Source organism: Benincasa hispida, chromosome 6 (genome assembly GCF_009727055.1).
Source record: "Benincasa hispida cultivar B227 chromosome 6, ASM972705v1, whole genome shotgun sequence".
NCBI classification, from domain to species: domain Eukaryota; kingdom Viridiplantae; phylum Streptophyta; class Magnoliopsida; order Cucurbitales; family Cucurbitaceae; genus Benincasa; species Benincasa hispida.
Window position 1 is genome coordinate 8,642,094 of NC_052354.1, and position 13,141 is coordinate 8,655,234.

A 13,141-nucleotide genomic window follows, 5' to 3' on the forward strand; every position below is an offset into this window, starting at 1 on the left:
TTCTGACATTGAGGTTGATAATACAAATTTTATATAAATCGAATCTTGAGGTAGATGGATCGAATCTTTGAATGGCATAGATATCATATATACCAATTAAACTATGCTCATTTTGATACAATACTGCTAACTTGAGTATACGTTCAATTAACTAAAATATATATCATCGATCAAAAGGTTAAAGGTTTGAAGTCTTAATTTACATGTTGTTAAACTAGAAATAATAAATTACACTATAGGTAGGGAGAGCTTGAGATATGGGTTTTTTTTTTAAGACTACGCTTGGTCTTATAAGTCCAAATGCATTTTGTTGAGGATTGCCAAAGGTAATGCCTAAAGCATACAGGTAGGTCCAAGCCTAAAGTGTTTCGAAAAAAAGGGCATAGGGGAGTGTGGGTCCTTAAATATATATATATATATCAGCGCCTTGGCTTTGGGACGACTAGTTGAGGTCGGACTGACACCCTGTAACCTCGAGTGCCAGAAACGTCCTTGACACCACCTACTATCACACGCAATCGTGGGCATGCATCAAAAGACAACTTCCCCATTCAACCACCCCACGAAGCATGTAAGTAACCTCAAAAGGAGAGAGTCAATCTTAGGCATCGGAGTGCAGTAGGCTGTGAGGATTACCGAAGTTAGCTCAAACTAAATCGAGACTAGACCAGAGGGAAGCGTGTTAGAGGTCAAGGCCACCAGGCACCCACGAAGCAACCCAAGGTGAATGAGATCCAAGCTCCAACATCTTGAAATTTTTAGTCGAATTTTAAAAATAAAAAGAAATTTTTTATAATTACTTTTAGCTTAGATTTTGGAAATGTTATTAAAATTTAAAAGTTAGATGAGAAAATATAATAATTCAAGAGTGAACGTATTGTCTATAAACTTAATTTTTACTTATAAAAAAATGGTTATAAAAGTGACTTAGATTTTTCTTTGAAAAAAAAAAAAGATAGTGTTAAATGTTTTTCAAAAGATAAACTTCCACCGTTGATCTATATACCTCAAACTAAAAATTTTATGAAAAAAAAATTGAGTGTTGTTTCGGGTTGAGACGGATACCAATAAAATTTTACTACGTGATAAATATTTTTTTAAAATTGAATTGTTACTATTGTTTTTAACTATATATCTAAAGAGAGATGCATGAGATTAAGTGCAGCTTATTAATACTTAAATTTTAAAAGAATCTATCTCTACCATTTAGTAAGTTTCCATTTATGTGGTTGATTTTAACACTTATGATGTTAATATTTATGTCAGAATACCATAAATTATAATGTAGAAGACTCAAACCTAATTTAGAAGAAAAAAAGAGGTTTCATATATATTTAAATACCATTACCAAAATTTGAAACTTTGAGGCAATGGCCAACGCCCATTTTGACCCAAAATCTCCATCCCAAACGTCATCATTTATTATTATATCTTCTACAGACATTATTGCAGGCTTCCTTCTAGTCAAAGTTTGGTAATTTTTACAATTTATTATTATTATTATTATTGTTATTCTGTTTATGAACAAAACAAAAAAAAAAAAAAGTTTGCGTTTGGGTTTTGAATTTTGTATAAAAAAAAAGAATTTTCTTTTTTCCAATTCATCGTCAAATTGCCTTTTTCAGAAAATATATACATATATATTGACTTGTCAATTCAATTCATGGGAACAATGAAAAATACAAGGAAAGTTATCAAAATTTAGAGGTCAAATCTCAATTTATTATTTGAGTCAATTTAGTTTTTAAATGGAATTCTTAAATATAAAAAAAAATATTTAAAAATATTTACACTTTATAGCAAAAAGTTTCCACATATAAATATTTTTAGGATTTTTGTATCTTAAGAATTTTTCTTTTAAATTCTAAAAAATTTCGACTATATTAACTTATTTTGATTTTAAATTAATAAAATCATGCCACTAAATATTTAAGTGATCATTTGATAATTTGATATGACATGGTACAAATTAAAGACTAATTAAATACAATTGAAATGAAGAATTAAATATTTTAAATTAAAAAAAAAGGGCTTGTATTGATCCAATTTGTTGGAAAATAAAAGAGTACTAGAAGTAGTATTACAAGGATTATAATTATTTTAATACTATCGGTAATTGACATGTATTTCTTTTCTTAAGGTAAATTCAATTCTTCACTATTCACATATGTTATATTAAAAAAAAGTTACTTTCAAATATAAGAAAACAAGTCAATTTATTTATAAATATAACAAAATATAATTCTTTGATAAGCAGTGGTACCTTACTGTATCTAAAAATATTTTCAATAATTTTGCTATTTAAAAACAATTACCCAACAAAAAGTTAGCATTATATAAAATTGCAGTGAAAACTTATTGTCAATTAACATTATTTAGAGAGGATTTGTTTTTCAAGACCATATAAAAAATTCATTTCTCAAAAAGTTCCAACACCTAATTGATTTATGAAAACTCAAACAGACATAATTAATTAATAGAATCAATTGAAATTTTGAGATAATATAAATCAGAAAATAAAAACTTATGAAGGTAAAAATTAAATATAAATAGTATCAATCATGAAATTCAACTTTTTGAAATATCCCTTAAAATAGTTTTTTTTTTTTTTTTTTTTTTTGGAGTATCCCTTAAAATTGTTAATTATTAATTAAATTTCAATATTTCAAAATTAAAAGACAAAGCATAGTTTCAAAACTTAAAATATAATATCTACCTCATAATTTGCATAGTCACATACACGTTGCTTTTTCCTTTTTATTTTTTTATTTTTTTATTTTATCTTTCGAAGTATATTCTATTAGATAAATTATTTTGTAATAAAGGAGATATTCTATTAGAAAAATGATTAGCTAGATTATTAATTCTTAATGATATCAAAGACCACTTTAATTAACAACCATCTATCAAATTATTACTTGCACAAACGGGGAATCTCCACAATTGTTTCTAAAGACCATACTTTTTCCTTCACTTTTTCTAAAAAAGGAAACTAAATAAAAATCATAATAATTGAGATTCTTTTATTATTTTACTAAATTTTTGTAATTTTCTAAAATACTATTCTACTCGACTCTATTGCTATTTTAAAATTTATTTACATTTATACATAATACTTTTTTTCTTTTGTTTTAAGTTTTGACTGGATTAAATGGTTAGTAGAAGAATTTGGAATCTTGTTTAATATTTTAATGGAGTTAGAGTTAGGTGGAATATTCAAAAATGGAAATTTTAATTGATTTATATTAGTAAAATAATAATGGAGGTAAATAAAATTTAAAAAAAAATGTGGGCCAAGCCCATGGAGGTGTGGCCCACCAAATCATTCTCATATGATGGAACGAGAAATCCAAAGCCCATAAGCCAAAGTAGCCCACGTAAGCTTCCTTCTTCTTCTTCTTCATCTTCTGACTTAGCCGATTGCCATTTCCCAAAATTTTCAACCTTTCTTTTTCTTTAAGAGATGTGGCTTTAAAGCTTCAAATCACGCTCTCTCCACTCTTTGCTTCTTTATTATCTGTCTCTACTTCTTTGGCTTTAACCCGTTTTGCCGATATCTCTACGATCGCCCCACCTCCTCACCCTAAACCACCCCCCCCCCCCCCCATTACCTCTTTTTTTGGGTTTAATTACGATTTCGATTCGATTGAGGAGTTGGATTGGTTTAGACGCCGACAAAATTTTGGGTTTTCCTTTTCATCTTCAATTAATAATACCCTTTTTTCGATTTAGATTTCCCCTTTGAGTTATTCGATCTGATTTGGGTTCTGAATTGCTGGATGTGATTGATTGAATCGGGGTGTTTCAATCGCAGTTTGATTGGAATTTGATTTGAGATGGTCTATTTCCCATACTCGATCTCGGTCTGCAAGTCCGTTGACCAACCAACCGTCATGGCGAGTTCAGTGAATATAGCCGATTCAAGTTCCAAATCAAGGAACAAGAAGATGACTGCTTCATCGACTTGTTCGAAATTTCCTGTTTGTCATCGGTCTCGATCGGCCGTAATTGATATTGTGATTTTGATCGCTGTGGTTGGTGCTTGTGGGTTTTTGTTATTTCCTTATATGAAGCTTGTTATCGTTGAATCTCTTGAGATTTTCGGTGCGATTTTGTATTTAATGGGAGAGGAAGTCTCTCGGGCTCCTTGGGTTTATGGATCCATTGGACTTAGCATTTTCTGTGCTTCGTTAGCTGCTTGGGTTGTTTTAATTTGCACGAGCAGGAAATGTGGAAATCCTTTTTGTAAAGGGCTTCGAAAGGCAGCTGAATTCGATATCCAATTGGAGACAGAGGAGTGTGTGAAGAACTCAACTCCATTGGTTAAAAATGGAGTGAAGAAGGGGCTTTTTGAATTGCCCCGTGATCATCACCGTGAATTAGAAGCTGAACTTAAGAAGATGGCACCTCCTAATGGAAGAGCAGTGCTCATTTTTCGAGCAAGATGTGGCTGTTCTGTTGGTAGGTTGGAAGTTCCTGGGCCTAGGAAGCAGCTGAAGAAGATCAAGAAATAGTAGTATTAATAATAATATTGTCTAAAAAGCATATAGATAGGATATCATTACAGGTTTACTCAGTATGCAGAGAAGAATTTTCTTACTCTTGTGGAAAATTTGATGTCTCTAAATAAGCTTATGGCAGACAGGTGTAAGGAACATATACAGTTTTTAAGTAGGGAATATAAAATCCTTGTTGCATCAACTCGATGTGCTCTCTTAGATCCAAGTATTTCTTAATGCAATTCACTCCTTCAATAGGTATATTTTGCATTTTTGTTTTGCCTCTGACCATACACATTAGCTTACATGAATTACACTTTTAGTTGAAACATATTCATGTTAGTTGATCACGATAGTGCTACCATGGATCTCCTTTAATATAATTTTAATCACCATGTTTTCTTTTCTTCCCTGATATGTATTTGTAGGTGATCAAATATTATAGATGAGTGTGATTAAGTGTATTATAGATCTACTGCCAGTATATTATTAGATGATTGAAGTATTGTGTGGCTATGTGTGAGGCTATGTTTTACCAGAAGTGTTAGCTTGTATATTTTCTAATTTCTATATGGATGAAGATCAGGCCTCTTCTTTATATTTAGAGTCCTTGATGGAGTACTTGGTTGAATTGATACATTAGAATCTTTTTGAATCCTGAGTGTCACTGATAGGAGGTTTGGGGATTTGTTTTAACATCTCTATCTAAGCTTTTCTTATAATTACGACTGCTGGGCCTCTTTTTTCCATAATTTTCTTTATATTTTTTCTTGTGAACCCTTGTTTGGTAATCGAGAAAATTGATGGGGTGCAGAAACTATGGAAAATTAGGCCTTCTTCTGAACTAATCGATGAACCTTAAATTGGTAATTTTGCTTTGTAACAACTAACAAGCAATCCACTATGTGATGAAATGCATAGGCAAGTGACTCCCCTACATTATTCTTCCAGCTTGCTGTTGCAAACTTTTCAAGTTGCTTGGATTCTATTGCCAACATTTTTTATGTAAGGAATTATGACTTTTCATGTTCTTAGACCTGGCTCATTTCATAACTGGTGATCTGTCCATTTGCATCAGCATCTACCCATCTTATTTCCATATCCTTAAGAAGACATGACTTTCTTGCATAGTTTGTCTCTGTAACAGGCTCTCAAAAATATATATGGTATATTCATTGTTACAAGGTGGAGAGAACTTATCTTAACAGTTGCAGATCTAGCATTTCAGCTGCTGATACTAACCTTCCTTATCAAAGTTAAGTAAAGAGCAACTAGTATTATTCTTTTACTTTCTGAGCAGGTCAAGTTCTGATGACTCTTCTATCTTGAACTTGTATGCTTTCCCTTTTACATAGATTCCCTGCTTCATGCAGTTAAATTCTCATAAGTTTTCTTTGTGTTTTCTTTCCCAAAACATCTCTTACCTTTTCTGTGAATTGAAATTTTGGTAATTTATGGATGTCTTGTGAAAAGCTTTGATCAATATGCCCATGTCTCTCTCTCTATTACCCTCCCATCTGGATTTGCTGTTTATCTATATTATATGTGATTTGATGATGCACTGAAGTAATTGCATCATAGGCTGGCAGGTTTTATTTTCTGCTACTAATCACATTATAAAACTAACTACTTTTCGCTCTTATGTTGTGTCACTTTTGGTCAATGTGCATCCAACTAGTAACAAAAGTAAACAGTTGAAAGGTATAGTTGTGATTTTTCTGGCCATGTTCTTGGCTGAATTGCATTCAAGTAAGGATTATAAAAGGCTTTTTCTACCACATGACATCTGTTATGCCTGGGAGAAGTATTAACCTTGGGTATGAAATCTCTTAGGGACCCATAATTGTTGGAAGTTATGTAGGATTGTTGTGGTTGATTAAGGTTACATCTTGAGGAATGTGAAACTGCTGTTGTGTTTGGCAGTTGGGATTCCATATCTGGGAAATGATGTGCAGGTGTATAAGGTTTCTGTCTAGTGCAGGTGTATTCATGTGTTTTTGTTGCTTTGAATTTCTATTTATTACAAAAGAAAGTTTGCATAGAAGAGTATTTGGGTTTTGATCTTTATTTAGGAAAAAGAAAAAAATCAATTGATTGGGGCACTGGGGCCTCAGCTTGGTTTAGAATCTAAAGGAAAGAAGAACGATATGGTGTCAAAGCCCTCATACCAAATGGTATGAAAATTCTAGCAATTAGCAACTCTAGAGGTAGTTACACGTCAGGAGAACTAATTATTTACTCGATGTTTGATTGCTCCACAAGCAAGTTGATTAGACTTGAATGCTCAAACATGCAACCTTATGTCAAGAATTGTAAAGGTATTCGTGAGGAGGTTCAATCATCAACATAAAGGGTTTCATTCCGAAAACTCAAAGAAAAGTATGGATTATAATCTGATCTCTTTTATTGGTTCACTTCATATCAATTTGGATTGAATGGAATTGGATTCTTCTTTGAGATAGAGATCACCATAGAAGAGATTTGAATTCCCATTTCTAGGTGAGATTATAGGTGGAACAGTATAAATCAAAATGAAGGTCTCTGAGGACCTTTGAAAAATTCTCGCAAGGGGAAAGAGAATCAGATTTCCTTCCATGGAATGAATACTCCATGTGTTATGGGAAAGAAAGGAAAAGGAAGAAATTTGATGCCCAGATACATAGTCATAGAATAGAGCACAAAAGAAACATCGAATTGCATATATATATATATACATAAAATATATGAGGGAGTTGGAGCCAGACTCAAACGTTGAACATCCTGGGGCTATAAGTGCAAATATCATCATGCCAGTACAAGATTCTAATGCTTGTGTGGTTTATTTTATTAATACTATAGGTAGAACCAAAAGTTGAGGAGAGCCCCTAAGCCCATACTAACCTACTCTAAAGGTGAACACAAACATATAATAATAATTATAACTGATTTTTCAAATATTGCAAAAAGTTTGAAACTTTAGCCAAAAATAAAAAAACGACATGATTTGGATCCAATCTAGAAAAGGTCACATGCTATATTATAATTCATAAGTATATATATATTGAAGATATATACATATATGCGCGCTATCTATGGAAATTTCTTCAAGTCTGAATGCTCAAATCTAGGTTAATTGGAATAATATGGTAGTTCTAAAAATATTTTAGGAAAAAATGGTACTTTTGAAATAAATTAGGAAAATGGTGTGGTTTTTTTTTTTTTTTTTTTTTGGAATGCATCTCCATTCAGAATCTGTGCCTCATTTAACAAAACCAAGTTTAAATTTTTAACGGGATAGGTTTTATTTATATATATAAATTGATACGTTCGGACAACATATTCTACTTTGAAATGGTGGTAAAGTGTTAGCAAAAGGCCACTTTCTCACCGGTTTTTTTTTTTTTTGTATGCATGGCTCTTTTTTTGGACCAAATAAAAAATAGTACTTCTTTAAATGGAATGAAAAGTGGTTTTTTGCTTATGTCAGCATTATATGAATTTATTCATTCGACCCTAAAACTCATACTGTGAATTATAAGTTTTCTTGATACTTGATACTTGATCTTCAATGCTTGATGCTCTACGCTCTATGTTTTATGTTATATGATCTATGTTATATACTAGCTACATGCAATTTGATCCTCAATACTCAATATTTCATGCTTGATGCATTATACTTTATGCTCTATGTTAATGCTCTATACTATATATTAGCTACATGCTACTCGATCCTAGATACTCTAGGTCCTATGTTGTATGTTGTATGTTCGATTCAGAAGTCCACTCGATGCTCAATGCTCTAATGTTATATATTCTATGTTTGATGTTTGATTAAAAAAACAAAGAAAGGGGAAAAAAAGAAGACATACACAAAAAAAGAACAAAAGAAAAAAAGAAGAAATGCAGAAAGAAAAACGCAAAACAAAAAAAAAGAAAAAGAAAAAGAAAAAGGAAGAACATAGAAGAATAATGCATTTATAGTTAAAGTGGATACATGCAGAAGACCAAATTTAATTGGTTTTTAAAATGGTATCCAATTTTCATTTGTGCCTTTTATTTTAGGTCACTTATGTCATTTTCCCTTTTCTCACACCAACCAGATTCAGTTCTTGCTCCAAGTGTTTTTTTTCCTCTTTCCTTTCCTTTTTGTTGTTTTGATATTTTCAATATTAAATATAAATAATTCTATCACTGTGCTATTAAAATATTATAATTATGACATCATTTTGTTTTCGAATATATATATTTGATGTTTTTTATTTAATTTTATACTAATTCAGTTGCAACATACATAGCGAGATAGTTAAATTATAATTTAAATATTAAGACAATATTTATTTATTTTTTCTTCTTTACAAAACTATTCTCTTTTAATTTTTATTTTTTTATCTGTTATCTTAAATATTTATTTTAAATAGAAAAGTAAAATTAATATGTATCCTAAATATTAGTAATTTTATCACTTTGCTGTAAAAGATATCTAGCTAGTAAGTTCAATTGTAATTTACTTAGCTAGATAGTTAAATTATAATTTAAATATTAAAATAATAATTATTATTTTTATATTATTCAAAAAACTATTCCTCTTTAACTGTTACTTTTCATTTTTATAAGAATGTTATAAAAATCTATAGTAAAATAAAGATTTCTATCAAATTCATTTATATAAATAAGATTTCTATACAACTTTGTTAGATAGTTTTATTATAATTTAACTACTAAAATAACAATTATTTCTATAAATATTTCTATAAAATTCACTTTCTTAGGCAGTTGAATTATAATTTGAGTACTAAAATAACAATTATTTAATTTTTTTATTCTTTAGAAAAAAAAGATTCCTTTGTTTTTTTATAAAGAAGTTCTAAAAATTGATAATAAAACAAAAAATTATAATGGTTAGCATATAATTTTATTTTTTTTAATCTCAAATAGGAATCTTCATTTTATTATAACTTTTTATATTTGAATCTTATAGAAATCTTTATAAAAGTATAACATTTTCATTAGAAAAATTAAAATTAAGAAAACAATTCTTTTTGTAATGCATAAAAAAAATAAATAATTATTTTCTTTGAATTTAAATTATAATTTAACCTCGCTAAGTAAATTACAATTGAACTTATATAATATTAAATAAAAGTATATAATATTTGTAAATAAAATGATGTAATAATTAGATTTCTAAAAATGATGTAATAATTATAATATTCTTTAGAGCAAAGTGATATAATTATTTGTATTTAATATTAAAATTTCGAAAACAAGAAAAAGGAAATAAAAGTAAATGCTTGGAGTTGGATTTAAACTTGGGTGGTGTGAGAAAAATGCCAATCATCCGCCACCAATCCAACCATCCATAGATCAACAATTATATTTTAAGACAAAAAATTACTATTATAAATGTTATAAAAAAATAGATGTCTATTAAATGCTCATGCTTAGAGTTTATCGACCATGTATCATGTCCCCATTATTCAAAATATTATCCATGTGCCTTGTAAATACTCATTCTTAGTGTTCATATAATTCATCTCCTACTTGCCAAATTGTCTATAAATAGTGGCCTTTGATGGGTTTTGAAAATACATATTGAGCAAATTCTCTACAAATTGGAGGAAGTGGAGGAAGTGGAGAAATTTGAGAATTTTCTCATTTTTTTTATTTTGTTATTTTATTTATTTATTTATATATTATGTTTTATTTATTATATTTATTTTAATATATATTTTATTACCATCTATATTCCTATTGTGCTCCTCAAATTTATAACACGTTATCAGCACGATGTTCTGTTGTTTTTTCTGCTAAAGATAGGTCTAAAAGATATGTCGATTTTCTCTCTTTGTTATAATTAATAAAGTTAATGTTATTTCGCATACTCAATATGTATTAAATTTCTAATATAAGTACAATATTTTATGACAGTGTTGCCATGACAAATCTCACAAAATTAGAATTTGTTGCCCTTGATATTAACGACAATAGTTATTTGTCATGGGTACTTGATGCCAAAATCCACCTGGATCCTATGAGTCTTGGGGAGATTATTAAAGAAAGAAATACGACATCCAACCAGCACAAAGTAAAAGCTATGATTTTTCTTCATCATCATCTCCACGAGGGATTGAAATTTGATAGATAGATTTGTTACATGCATTCAAATTTGATGAAAGTCTACTAAAGAGTTTAATAAGACTTGAATCAAAGTTGTTTAATCTAAAGACAAGTGTTGTTTTTAGCAAATTTTTTAGCAAATTAAACAAACACTTAGATTAAATCAGTAGTCGGATTTTCAAAGTTAATGAACTCTAGGTAGAACACTCAGTGGGAGGAAAATGGGGTATATGATACTTCATTTTGACCTCTACACGTTTTTCCCTAAAAGTTCACATCGTGAGATCTATCCTCGGCCTCGAGGCACCATGGGTGTCCCTCTACGAGTGACATTTGGGTAGGTCAATATCAAGGTGAATGGAGAGAATGTTTATAGTAAGTAAGAACAGGACGTGTGACAACATATCCCTTGGTCTCTCTCATTAGGTTGGATAAAGTTTCATACATCACCTCGTGGCATCGTGGGTGTCCCCCTAAAGGATGCCAATTTTGCATGATTTTTTATTTGATTTCCAAAAATTGATAGAGTTGTTTTAGTCTCTTGTCCTAATCAGCTTTTTCCTAAGGTTGGCTCATTAGGGTGGGACTCTAGAACCTAAAATAAGGGGTTACATTTACACATAATTATTAAGGATGTTAAAAAATTATGGACCGAACAAGGGTGACTATTAGATTTAGTTACAAGGAGTTGTTTTTGTCTAATGGTTGAGAATGTCTTATTTCAGTAAAGGGGCATTTGATCATCCTACGGTTACTTTTGTTCTGCTTCACTAAAGCATCATTGCAAAATAGATGCCACTTAGGGTACACTAGACTATTTTGCTAAAAACGTGATTGGTTTTCTAGAAGTGGTTTAATGCAAGTAGACTTAATTAAATTTGTTCGGTTTCAACAATTTTATTATGGCTACTATGACTCTAAGTTTACTTCCCGTCGACAAACTAACTGGTGAGAATTACGCTAGTTAGGAAAATACCATAAACAAGATTTTGATCATCGATGATCCCCGTTTCGTCTTGATGGCGGAGTGTCATCCCATTCCAACTCCTACTACTCCTCGAAACGTTCGAGAAGCGTGGACAAGGGTGAACAAGAAGACATGAGCGTAAATCTTGGCCAACCTTAATGAAGTCTTGGCCAAGACGCATGAGCCCATGGTCATTGCATATTAGATCATGGAGTCCCTGCAGAGAATGTTCGGACAACCCTCTACTCAGCTCAAGCACGACGCTCTCAAGTACATCTTTAACTCATGTATGCAAGAGGGGTCATCTGTTCAGGAACACATTCTCAATATGATGATCCACTTCAACATGACTGAGATGAATGGGTCAAGCATCGATGAGGCTAGCCAAGTTAGCATCATTCTAGAATATTTACCAGATAGCTTCCTTCATTTCCGTAGCAATGTTGTTCTAAACATTATTGACTACAACCTTACTACTCTGCTCAACGAGCAGCAGACTTTCCAATCCTTGTTGAAAAGAAAAGAGAAGAAGGGTGAAATAAATGTTGTTTCATCATCTAAAAAGTTCCATAAAGGTTCGACCTTTGAAACTAAGTCTGTTTCTTCTTCCTTCGCCACCAAAAAGTGGAAGAAGAAGAAGGATGGTAAGGGGAAGGTTGCTGCTAACCCAGGATTTGTTACCCAAGGGGTAGACAACTAGTGAGGGTTGACAAAGGAAAATGTTTCCATTACAACTAGGATGGACACTGGAAGAGGAATTACCCCAGATATTTGGCAGAGAAGAAGAATACCAAACAAGGTAAATGTGATTTGTTTGTTTTGGAAACTTGTTTAGTGGAGAGCGATGATTCTGCCTGGATTAACTTTGGGGCCACTAACCATGTTAGTTCCTGACGGCAACTTGATGCAGGTGAGATGAAGATACGAGTTGGAATCGGGCATGTCGTCTCAATTGTGGCAGTAGGAGGTCTTCAGTTAACTTTACAGAACAAAATTTTCATTTTGAATGATGTATTTGTTGTTCCTGATTTAAAAAGTAACATAATGTTTGTAAAGTGTCTTTTGGAATTTAATTATCAACTTACTTTTCTTATAATAAAGTGTTTATTACTAAGAATGACGTTGATATATGTTCTGTTAAACTGGAAAATAATTTGTATGTGTTAAGACCGTTAGCAACAAATACCCTCCATAACATAGAGATGTTTAAAACTGTCACAACTTAGAATAAACGACTTAGAATTTCTCCTAAGGAAAATGCCCATCTTTAGCACCTAAGATTAGGACACATTAATCTCAATAGAATTGAGAGGTTGGTGAAGAATGGGCTTCTAAGCGAGTTAGAAGAAAAATCTTTACCTATGTATGAGTCATGCCTTGAAGGCAAGATGACTAAAAGGCCTTTTACTGGAAAAGGTCATAGGGCCAAAGAACCTCTAGAGCTAGTACATTCAGACTTTTGTGGTCCGATGAATGTAAGAGCCGGGGGAGGTTATGAATATTTCATCACTTTCGCTAATGATTATTCTAGATATAGGTACGTTTATTTAATGCAACATAAATCTGAGACTTTTGAAAA

General features: G+C 31.1%; 1 protein-coding gene across 1 annotated transcript; it reads left to right on the forward strand.

Moving 5' to 3' along the window:
- The first annotated feature begins 3,377 nt into the window (after nucleotides 1-3,377).
- Nucleotides 3,378-4,769, forward strand: LOC120079403 (uncharacterized protein At5g19025). The gene has a single exon (XM_039033567.1). It carries the CDS (start codon nucleotides 3,837-3,839, stop codon nucleotides 4,512-4,514), a length of 678 nt encoding a protein of 225 aa, XP_038889495.1. The 5' UTR covers nucleotides 3,378-3,836; the 3' UTR covers nucleotides 4,515-4,769.
- The last annotated feature ends 8,372 nt before the right edge of the window (nucleotides 4,770-13,141 follow it).